The sequence below is a fragment of the Nyctibius grandis genome, chromosome W (assembly GCF_013368605.1).
Source record: "Nyctibius grandis isolate bNycGra1 chromosome W, bNycGra1.pri, whole genome shotgun sequence".
In the NCBI taxonomy this organism is placed as follows: Eukaryota; Metazoa; Chordata; class Aves; order Nyctibiiformes; family Nyctibiidae; genus Nyctibius; species Nyctibius grandis.
Window position 1 is genome coordinate 1,629,493 of NC_090694.1, and position 11,975 is coordinate 1,641,467.

The 11,975-nt window shown below is 46.7% G+C and overlaps 1 protein-coding gene across 1 annotated transcript; it reads right to left on the reverse strand.

Annotated features, from left to right (window-relative positions):
• Positions 1-1,726: 1,726 nt before the first annotated feature.
• Positions 1,727-11,542, reverse strand: LOC137675740 (ATP synthase subunit alpha, mitochondrial). The gene is made up of 12 exons (XM_068421938.1): positions 11,382-11,542; positions 10,284-10,362; positions 9,026-9,195; positions 6,771-6,944; positions 6,524-6,690; positions 6,230-6,378; positions 5,150-5,301; positions 4,795-5,019; positions 4,583-4,690; positions 3,314-3,458; positions 2,548-2,698; positions 1,727-1,933 (listed from the first exon to the last, which is right to left on the reverse strand). Exons 1-12 carry the CDS (start codon positions 11,439-11,441, stop codon positions 1,852-1,854), a joined length of 1,662 nt encoding a protein of 553 aa, XP_068278039.1. The 5' UTR covers positions 11,442-11,542; the 3' UTR covers positions 1,727-1,851.
• Positions 11,543-11,975: the final 433 nt, after the last annotated feature.

The following is an 11,975-nucleotide window of genomic DNA, read 5'->3' on the forward strand; positions in this document are numbered from 1 at the left end:
TGCTCAGTCGTGACCTGAGGCCACTGCCACTTGGCAAAGGTTTCTGAGGTTTATACTGACTAAAGCAGGTTGGCATGGATTTTGCTTTCAGCAGTCACAGCTGCAGTTCCTGCCTTGGCAGCAGATGTAGCATCACATCTGTGTTTCATATTTGAACGGCATCAGTCAAAGCTTTGAAGAGGTTTTAGCAACCTCATCTGAACATCTATCTGCTAAGGTACAACCTACCCAGCTGCAAGCCCACAAAGTCTCCAAAGTGTGAATTCTGGAATAAATTTCCAAGTTCTGATCTGACTGCACTGGAAAGGCATTGAGACCCCAAGCGAGCAGGACAGAGCACTGTGGATCAAAGCAGAGCAGCTGCGGGCAGCATGCGTGACAGTCATTGTCAGCCCTGCAGCAACAGCTGCGCATCAGCTTTGGTGTCACCCCTGAGCTCAGTGCTTTCTAACTACAGCAGGGTGTAAGTAAAACATGATGCAGCACCACCACCAAGTAACTGGGGTTTAGCCACTATGCAAGAGTAGCAAAGTGTAAAAACTGCCCTGGAAGGGATAAGTGATGTAGGGCAGCCAGAGCAAAAAGGCTCCACTGCAGTATTCCTTCACACCTAGGAAGCTGCCCAGCCATGGCTGCTGGAGCTGTGTGTCAACAGAGCATTGTGAAAGATAAGAGCAATGCCCCAGGAAGCCCTCCTCCAGGAGCACAGCACTATTCTAACATCCCAGCTCTTCCCAGCAAGATGTCCGACACTTCTGGACTACAACTAAGTGCTTATTTTTTCCTGTGTTGCAGAAGCAAGAGCTCACACTCACACTCTCACTGCACTCAAGCCCTTAACAGAGAAGCCTGTGAGCCTGGAACTGTGTGAAAGAGATGAAATGTTTCCAGCTGCTTGTAACACAGCAGGTTTGAACTTGGAGGGAGGATGTTCCTGTGAAGGAAGTGGGGAACAGAGTGAACAGAAGGACATGGAGCTGTTGGAGCGAGTCCAGAGGAGGCCACGAAGATGATGAGAGGGCTGGAGCACCTCTCCGATGGAGACAGGCTGAGAGAGTTGGGGCTGTTCAGCCTGGAGAAGAGAAGGCTCCAGGGAGATCTTATAGCAGCCTTCCAGTACCTGAAGTACAGGAAAGCTGGAGAGGGACTTTTTACAAGGGCATGGAGTGATAGGACGAGGGAGAACAGTTTTAAACTGAAAGAGGGGAGATGTCAATGAGATATTAGGAAGAAATTCTTTCCTGTGAGGGTGGTGAGACTACAGAGGATGGTGGCATTTAAACCTCCAGCAGTTACTACTGTAACGGCTAACTGGGCAGTTATCCTGAGACATAAGGACAGTCAGTTCTGAAAGAACCCATCTTCTGAAAGCCAGGCACCAGAATGGGTTAGACAGCACTTCTAAGAAATACTGTCACAGTATCAGACTGTTAAATAATACCATAAGGTTCAACTAGTTACCACCCATGACAAGACAGCATAAAGTGCCTCCCCCATTGTACACCTTTCTCTGAGATCAGCTGTCTGGTGAAAAGGATAAAAACTGCACAAGCGACCCTCAGCTGTCACAATGAAAACTGCAGTCTTAGCCACAGCATCCAACCCCTACCCCTACTCGATCCTGTACAGGGAGTTTCGTCCAGGTGTGTCCAGGGGAGTGTAACTCTGTGGTTTTAAAGGCATGTGTTGCTCAAGAAGCAGTAATTTAGAACAGAATATACAAGCCTTTGTACATGGAAACTTTTATTCTCATTGAGATCTGTACAGTCAAGTCGCACATACTTTTAAATCACTGATGGAGCTGGAGCATGGGATCACAAGAGCCTGGTCTGTTTGAACAGTTTTAAGAGTTTATGCCTCAAAAGTAGACAGGAAACTTGTAACTATTTCCTTCAACTTAGCTTCTGTCTGGTCAGAGATCCTCCCTTCAGTCCTGTTGAAAAGAGTTTAGTTAAACTTCTGACACAGAAAGAGATATATGGTCAAACACTGACTAAGGCAAAGAAAAACACTTTACAATGAACCTTCCAATTTTTAACACAATTAGCAGATGAATCAACACATTTCTGTTTGATGTATGAAGCTGTACCACTGAAATGAACGTAACATCTCCTCTCCTGAAAAAGTGAGTCCCGTTTAAGAATTAACATTTGTCAACACTTTCAAAACAGCTGTACGTAGTTCAACAAGGCTCTGTCTTCTATAGCAGGGAAGGCAGTGAGCAGCACTCAATCCACAGCACTATTAACACAGCTTAAAGCTGTCAAATACATGGGAACTGACTCGATTAAGTGATTTCAGTGTCAGATTACAGGACAGGTATGCAAGTAAGTTCATTTTAAGCATCAGCTGGTTTTCCTAAGTAAAAACTGAAGACATGAAAATGAGCTCTGGACAGCAGGAAGGCTGATGTAACCTCCAGTTCTGGTACAGGCAGCTTAAGGCCTGATGTTCTAAGATACACTAAATTAACAGTTCAGTGACCATTATCTGCACTCCAGACATCAAGTCAACACCCCGAGGATGAAGTAAGATAAATCATCATACCTGATCGTGGAGAGGAGGGCCTGGTGCTGGCTCAGCACATGAGCTAGGAAAGCACTCTCAAATTTAGTGATTTTGCTGGGCTCCAGCTTGTCCAAGTGACCTCTTACACCAGCATAGATGACTGCAACCTGTTCCTCAATAGCCATTGGAACTGCAGAAAAGAAAGCATTGATGCCATCGGTAACTCTTACACTGGGAGACAGCAGTACTACAGAGTCATAGAATCATAGGATCATTTTGGTTGGAAAGGACCTTTAAGATCATCAAGTCCAACCGCTAACCCAGCACTGCCAAGCCCACCACTGAACCATATCCCCAAGCACCACATCTACATGGCTTTTAAATCCCTCCAGGGATGGTGACTCCACCACTTCCCTGGGCAGCCTGTTTCAATGCTTGACAACCCTTTCGATGAAGAAATTTTTCCTGATATCCAATCTAAACCTCCCCTGGTGCAAATTGAGGCCCTTTCCTCTCGTCCTATCACTTGTTACCTGGGAGAAGAGACCAACACCCACCTCACTACAACCTCCTTTCAGGTAGTTGTAGAGAGCGATAAGGTCTCCCCTGAGCCTCCTTTTCTCCAGACTAAACACCCCCAGTTCCCTCAGTCCTTATTTGAAGGTCAACTGCACATATACAACGTAGTTCAAATAAATCTACATTTACCATGTCCACAGAATGTCTTAATGCTGCCACAAAGACCAACCTTGTTAGCATAAGAGACTAATGGGAAACGCAGACTTGTTAGGTCCAAGACACTCACCATACTGTCCTTGTTTGAGGAGCTCTGTCAGACGTACACCACGGTTCAGCAGCTGTTGTGTGGCAGCATCCAGATCAGACCCAAACTGAGCAAAGGCAGCTACTTCACGATACTGAGCCAATTCCAGCTTCATGGTACCTGCCACCTACAAGAGAAGATACGGAGTTTGATCACCTTTTAAATGTGTCTAGTAGTTTGCAGGCTATCTTCAGCTGACAGTTGTCACAAGTCAGCTTTGCCTTGCATACCAGGCAAGTGAATCTCAAGACTCTGACAGATGATCACATGCATTTCTAAAAATCATAGAATCATAGAATCATTTTGGTTGGAAAGGACCTTTGAGATCACCAAGTCCAAACATTAACCCAGCACTGCCAAGCCCACCACTAAACCATGTCGCCAAGCACCACATCTACATGGCTTTTAAATCCCTCCAGGGATGGGGACTCCACCACTGCCCTGGGCAGCCTGTGCCAATGCTTGACAACCCTTTCCATGAAGAAATTGTTCCTGATATCCAATCTAAACCTCCCCTGGCACAACTTGAGGCCGTTTCCTCTCGTCCTATCACTTGTTACCTGGGAGAAGAGACCGACACCTTCCTCTCTACAACCTCCTTTCAGGTAGTTGTAGAGAGCGATAAGGTCTCCCCTCAGCCTCCTTTTCTCCAGACTAAACACCCCCAGTTCCCTCAGCCACTCCTCATCACACTTGTGCTCCAGACCCTTCACCAGCTTCGTTGCCCTTCTCTGGACTTGCTCCAGTACCTCAATGTCTTTCTTGTAGTGAGGGGCCCAGAACTGCACACAGGATTCGAGGTGCAGCCTCACCAATGCCGAGTACAGGGGGACGATCACTTGCCTAGTCCTGCTGGCCACTGTCTGCTTGGCCTTTTAACATAAGCATGCTATTTCTCCCTGAAGTGGTGACAGTTGATATTAAACCGCTCTAATTCCCTATCTGGGCTAAAAATCAGGGGGTTAAGAGAGCATTCTCTATTCTAGTTAGATCAGTACCCAGTTCAGCATACTGAAACTTAATAGTCCTACATCTTCATGCAGATACTATTTTCTTTTCTTCCCTCCCTCTCTCAGCAGGCAATGGAAATATCAAAGACATCCACGAAGTTTGTTCTTTTACAATTTCATAACGCTAATGAATCCAAAGCTTTATTCCCTCTCTATTCACAGCTCTTTAGAGTGAAATGGGTTGGAAAGCCTACACACTGCTTATCTCTAGTAAGAGGAGGAGCAGCAGTTTCATGTTTACCTGCTTCATAGCCCTGGTCTGAGCAGCAGAACCTACGCGGGACACAGATAGACCAACATTGATGGCTGGACGGATACCTTTGTAGAACAACTCTGTTTCCAAGAAAATCTGTAGGAGAAAATTGTTTTATTCTCTTGATCAGAACCCTGGAAGCCTCCTCAGAGACATGCCAGTAAGTTACACAGAAGTAGTAGCATGTGAAGAAGTCCTACCTGTCCATCAGTGATGGAGATGACATTGGTTGGAATGTAAGCAGACACATCACCAGCCTGAGTTTCAATGACAGGCAAGGCGGTCAGAGAGCCACCTCCAAAGGAATCATTCATTTTGGCTGCTCTCTCCAGCAGGCGAGAGTGCAGGTAGAACACATCACCTGGGTAGGCTTCACGACCGGGTGGACGACGCAGCAGCAGAGACATCTGACGGTAGGCAACAGCCTGTGTGGTACAAAGAAAGCTTCCAGACTTCAGCAGCTCATTTAACATTTTGAATTTCTAAACCTGAGGTGATCTTACAGATACAAACACCAATGCTAGACTATGAAACCTATAAACAACGTTTCCTGACCTGTTTGGATAAGTCATCGTAGATAATTAACGCGTGTTTTCCATTGTCTCTGAAGTATTCCCCCATGGAGCAGCCTGAATAGGGAGCCAGATATTGAAGGGGTGCTGCATCAGATGCCGTGGCAGAGACCACAATAGTGTACTTCATGGCATCTGGAAAGAATTGGAGATACAAACCACCGTAAGGACGTTACCTCATCATGCCAGTAATCAGCAAATACAATATGCATGTGAAGTACTAGTTGCTGAAGCAAGCCCTGACAGCATTACTACATTGCTACAGGAAAGACCACTGTACTAGATTAACACATCCATAGCTCAACTAACTCAAGAAGTTTCAAGAGCAAGTTCATGGCAGCTAACGTGTAACACATGCAGAATTCTTTCCCATTTAAAATGAGGTTTAAACTTTCACTAAGATACACTTTTGTTCTAGAAGTCACTCAGCCTTAAAGTCTGTAAAGTCTTCTGCAAGGAGATACTACCCTTTGCTTCATGGTCCCAAAAACATATTATTGTCATTAAAATGGGTTTATTTTCCTACTAGGTATCACTCTGCTTGACCAGCAGGCAAGAGGTAAGGTGCCCAATCTCCTGCAAGCTCTGTTACATATGCAGCCTTGGTCAACGAGATCAGTTTCTGAAAGATGCTATCATTTAGTCCCTTACATTTGGGCAGTAAAGTCTGTTCACTAAACTTGCAACTGCCATTCACACTGACTTGCATACACATGAAACAAATGCCAAGGCCATAAATATTTGTAGGCCATAGCTTGCCATCAGGTCTGCCTGACTGCCAAGAGGAAGCTCTCAACTCTGCTGAAAAAAAAAACATAGGCTGACTTTTCCAGAAGCAATTCAGCAGTTTTGGTGCCTCACATTAGTCTTCTAATGTGATATAGCAAAAAGGGTTTTTTTCCCCAGATACCTAGAAAAATTTCTTGTCTGCCAAAGTAGTTCACTCATTTAATAAGAATTCAGCCTGTACTCGCAGCTAGGAGAGGTCACAGTCACATTCAGCATTATAATGAGAACACGATGTCACTAGTTGCCAGGCTCAACCATCTTCAAAAATCTGTACCTGCATCAGTGAGCCTCTTCACCAGCTGAGCAACAGTAGATCTCTTCTGGCCAATTGCAACATAGATACAGTACAGCTTCTTTTTCTCATCTGTTCCATCATTAAATCGTTTCTGGTTGATTATTGTGTCAATTGCAATTGCAGTTTTCCTGTGTTAACACAGAGCTCGGTAAGTTAAGCTGCCTACGGTTCTCCCAACATCTATGCAGTTCTGTGTTCAGCTTTATACAGCTGAGCACGCTGTACTCGTGTCTCTATTTAAGGAAACATTTTTAGCTTGGGCATTTAACTTACCCAGTCTGCCTGTCACCAATGATCAGCTCACGCTGGCCACGACCAATTGGCACCAAGCTGTCCACAGCCTTAATACCAGTCTGCATAGGTTCACGCACAGAGATTCTGGGAATGATCCCAGGGGCCTTTAAGCCAACTCGTCTACGTGTCTTAGATGTAATAGGACCCTTGGAAGAGAGGAAACAACCTGTTGCAGTCTGTATCGCATAGATACAAGCAGAGGTAGTAAACACCTAGTTACACTTACCTTCCCATCAATTGGATTGCCCAGGGCATCTACAACACGGCCCAGCAGCTCTTCCCCAACTGGAACATCCACAATGGCACCAGTCCTTTTCACAACATCCCCTTCCTTGATCAGTCTGTCATTACCAAACACAACAACACCAACATTGTCGGGCTCCAAATTCAAGGACATACCCTAGGACAAAGATCACATTATCCTGAGAAAACCCATGCCAATGTTTACAAGATTTGGACAGTTTAATACCAATATTATTCTACAGTGTAGAACATCCAACATAATCTTATCTCAATCTTATTTGTAGCAATAGTCACTGTTCTGCTTTTATGTACAATATAAGTTCTTCCATACTGGTGAGAGAACCTGCCTAAGCCTTCCAGCTTACTACTTAATTAATTATACTTGCAGCAGTCTAGGATTAAGTCACTTCTCTAAAAAGAACAGAAAGGATAAGCAGAGTTCAAATACAACATTTCTCTCTTGCCTACAAACTGGACAAGGGAAAAGCATCTGCAGCTTCTCTGCCTAAGGCGAGTTAGGTCATTAAAAATACTGGAAGAGATGCTGCAGCACTCCCTGAACAGTCAGGCAGCTTTTTAACTCCAGCCTACTCTTAGGACTGTAAGAAGTCCTAAGTCCTAAGTCCGGGGCATTGGGGCCAGCCAACATGGATTCATGAAAGGCAGGTCCTGCTTGACCAACCTGGTCTCCTTCTATGACCAAGTGACCCGCTTAGTAGATGAGGGCAGGGCTGTGGATGTAGTCTATCTAGACTTCAGTAAGGCATTCGACACTATCTCCCATAGCATCCTCCTAGACATATTGGCTGCCTGGGGCTTGGATGGGTGGACTCTTAAATGGGTTAAAAACTGGCTGGATGGCCGAGCCCAGAGAGTGGTGGTGAATGGGGCAAAGTCCAGCTGGCGGCCGGTCACTAGCGGTGTTCCCCGGGGCTCAGTTCTGGGGCCGGTGCTGCTCAATATCTTTATAGATGATCTAGACATAGGGATTGAGTGCACCCTCAGTAAATTTGCAGATAACACCAAGCTGGGTGGGAGTGTCGATCTGCTGGAGGGTAGGAAGGCCCTACAGAGGGATCTGGACAGGTTAGATAGATGGGCCGAGACCAACAGCATGAGGTTCAACAAGAACAAGTGCCGGGTCTTACACTTTGGCCACAACAACCCCATGCAGCGCTACAGGCTGGGGGAAGAGTGGTTAGAAAGCGGCCCAGTGGAAAGAGACCTGGGGGTGCTGATCGACAGCCGGCTAAACATGAGCCAGCAGTGTGCCCAGGTGGCCAAGAAGGCCAATGGCATCCTGGCCTCTATTAGGAATAGTGTAGCCAGCCGGTCTAGGGAAGTGATCGTCCCTCTGTACTCGGCACTGGTGAGGCCGCAGCTTGAATACTGTGTCCAGTTCTGGGCCCTGCACTTCAAGGAAGATGTTGAGGTGTTGGAGCGAGTCCAGAGGAGGGCGACCAAGCTGGTGAAGGGTCTGGAGGGTCTGACCTATGAGGAACGGCTGAGGGAGCTGGGGTTGTTTAGCCTGGAGAAGAGGAGGCTCAGAGGTGACCTTATTGCAGTCTACAACTACCTGAAGGGAGGTTGTAGTGAAGTGGGAGTCGGCCTCTTCTCCCAGGCAACTAGCGGTAGGACAAGAGGACACAGCCTCAAGCTTCGCCAGGGGAGGTTCAGGTTGGACATTAGGAAGAATTTCTTTTCAGAAAGGGTTATTAGACATTGGAATGGGCTGCCCAGGGAGGTGGTGGAGTCACCATCTCTGGATGTGTTTAAGAAAAGACTGGACATGGCTTAGTGCCATGGTCTAGTTGACAGGGTGGTGTCAGGGCGATGGTTGAACTCAATAATCCCAGAGGTCTCTTCCAACCTGATTGATTCTGTGAAGTCAGCAAACTGCACACTGTATTGGAGCAGAGAGGCTATTATTCAACAGTAAACAGAAAAGCCAGCCTGAAACCAAAGAAAACAAAATCCAATGACAGATTAGTTCTTAATACTTCCTACATGAAGACACATAAAGTTCAAATATTGGCCAAGAACCAGATACTGAAAGCAAAGCTTTATAAATTCAAACAATATTTGCTTTCTGTAGTATTATTTCAACTAATTACTACACATTAAAGTTGCAATAAAGTCTGTCAAGGGTCCATATGGGTAACTCAAGCATAGTCTCAGATTCTCCTTAAAAGTCTTCTTAAGTCTTCTTTGTATTTCTAGGCTTCAGTGACAGCTTACCTTCAGTCCAGAAGAGAATTCAACCATTTCTTCTGCTTGGACATTTCTTAGGCCATACACACGGGCAATACCATCACCAATCGAGAGCACCCGGCCAGTCTCCTCAAGTTCAGCAGAGGTGTCAGCTCCCAAAATACGTTCCTCAAGAATAGAGGATACCTCAGCAGTGCCTGGAAAGAGATGTTTCAAACCAGATTTCGCACATTAGGGCACAGTATGAATTCAGTAAGCTTGTCTTGAATTCACAAGCCAAGGTACCCTTTCTCAAGTATGCCATGAGGTCTAGCAAACAACATCCTTCCCTACATAGGATGCATAAGGTAAATAACAGCTTCTGTATTCACAGCCAATAAAAGCAGCTTCAACTCATCATTACGAGCCAGCTTCAATGAAAACATTGATGGTTCCTTAATTACCTATTTCCTTCAGTATGTCCTATACTATTAGCAATCTCTCCCCCTAGAATGCAATTAGACTAAACAGATTAGACTTAGCTCAGAAAGAACAGACATGCTAGCTCCACTTGCTGAGCATTTACTTACACCAGAGGTACCAAAACACCCTGTCGTGTTTTGTAATCCAAGATCCAAATATATTTAAAGGAACTCAGTACATCTAAGGAGCGAGTCGTTCAATATAAGCTATAAAAATGTATTTTCCATCTTCCTCCAATTTGTTTGTCAGCACACCTCCAACAACTTTTTGTTTCCTCAGCTAGGAACAGTAAATAACACTGTGAAACTTATTTCTTAATAACACATTTAATCACGATAAACCACTTCAAAAATTGCACATGCACCACTACCAAAAATGCAGCTATCCAGCGCCACTGCCTTCTCTAAACACCAAGATGCTAGCAGCAAAAAAGCTATACTCAAGGACACAAGGTCAAACACAGGCAGGCCTGTGAAAGTCATCTGTTCCTTCATACTGTTACAAACAAAACAGGAAACTGGAATTCGAGGCATTTTTCTCAGGTAATTCTGCAGAAGAATCAAATCCTCATGAAGCAGGTAAGCTGTGTAAGCCAACTGACATGTGACAACTCCTTTGGTTTGGGCATAATTTGAATAGTTATTAAAGTGAAGTCTCCTGGATGCTATTGTGTAACAAGTAGTTCACTGTCAGTACATAAATGTCCTCAAGCGTTTTGTCAACTGACATACACAGCCCTCACACTCCATATTCAAATTCCTTTTTGTCTGACAGAGCAAGTTCTTAAACCGCACTCTTATACAAAGACCTTTCTCAGACTCACCAGTTTTCTGAAAGCATGTTTTGGAGGCATGGATGTTTCTTGTAGCAACAAACGCCACACCCAGGGTGTTTCTGGAAATCTAAAATAATTGTATAAGTAATAGTGAGATTTCCTCAATCATTCAAAAAAAATATTAAGCGATAATACACTGAAATTTTTTATCATGAGCTTATACATTTAATGCGTCTCAGTTTTGAGTTGAACTCCATAGCACTGCATTCACAAGTTGTAGTTGTGGAACCAAGTCCAGGACTACTAAGCAAGAACAGATGGTAAAGGAGATTGCTCTAAATTACTCGCTGCATTTGTCTGCATTGCACTGCTGTCACCGTCACAGCCCTGCAGCAGCTCCCAAAGCAACACCTCCTCTCGTTTGCCACCTTTGTGCTGAATATCAGAAGCTTAGGGCATAAAGAAATTAGTGCACCCCTCATGGTTCTGCACAAGGGAGAAGAAAAATTATGTCTTCTAAGGGTTGGCCTTTCTAAGAAAAATCTAGCTGCAGAATTTCTGAAGGATGACTAGAACATAGACGATAGCAAAAACAGAAAAAAAAAATCTGTGATAATGAATGCATTAAAAGATTATAATCCTACATCCCAAGCAAATCTCCCAGGGCAGTCCCATACAGCATTAATGCTATTTCTCTGAAAGCCTGGACAGGCCTCTCCTCCATTCACCTTCATGAGGGACACTGGCCTGGAACGGGTCCTGACGCACCTTCGCTTTCCCCAGAAACACAGGGAGAAAAATGCCACCTGGCAGAGCCTCGCAGCTCAAATCCCTAACCCTGGCTGGTATCCAGCAGCTTTCAGACATTAACCTGAACCCCAGCAGTGCCAATCCGCATCCCCGGGGAAGGACACACCGTCCCCTAGACCCCCCCGCATCCCAAGTGAGGACACCCCCACTCCTCAGCAGGCGGTCGGGCCCCGCTGTCACCCAGCGCTGAGGTGATCCCCCCACACATCCCCCACCCCACACTCCCGAGCGCGGGAGGCCGCGGCCCCTCAATGTCACCGCGGCCCCCAAGATGGCGGCGGCACCCGCCACCGCCTCCCCCCCACGCTCGTCCTAGGGAGGAGAAAATACGCTCACCAGGCCGGCCTGCCGCGGCAGGGAGCGGGCGAGGGCGGCAGCCACACGAGCGGACAGCATAGCGGCGGTGAGCAGCAGCCCCTGCAAACACGGCCGAAGCGGATGGGAAGCAACTGCCAACCCCACACTCTCCCTCTCCACAAAATGGCGGCGCCGCGCTCCGCCCCTTCTGGCGGCGAGGCCACGCCCGCGAGGCGGGGCGCGGACCGGAAGTGCTTCCCCCGCCGCCACCGTGTCCCTCAGGCGGCGCGGCGCCCTTCCCGCGCCTGCGGGCGATGGGGGAATGTGTAGAGATGTATATAAAATAATTAAAAAAAAAAAAAAAAAGAAACGAGGCTTTTAAAGATACCGCGTTGCCGCAGGTGCCCTTGAAATGGCCCTCGGCGGGCAGAACGAGCGGCGGGCGGGTATGGGCGTGAAGTGGGCAGGGGCCGGTGTGAGGGACGGGAGGCTGGGGTGTGAGGGCTGAGGGGCAGCCTGGGGAGGTGGGGCAGGAGTGTGAGGGGCTGTGAGGCGGAGGGCAGTGGTGTGGGGCTGGGGGTGGTTTGGGGGTGTCCCCCCTTTTCTGGGAGCTGCGGGCGCTTGCGCTGCTGG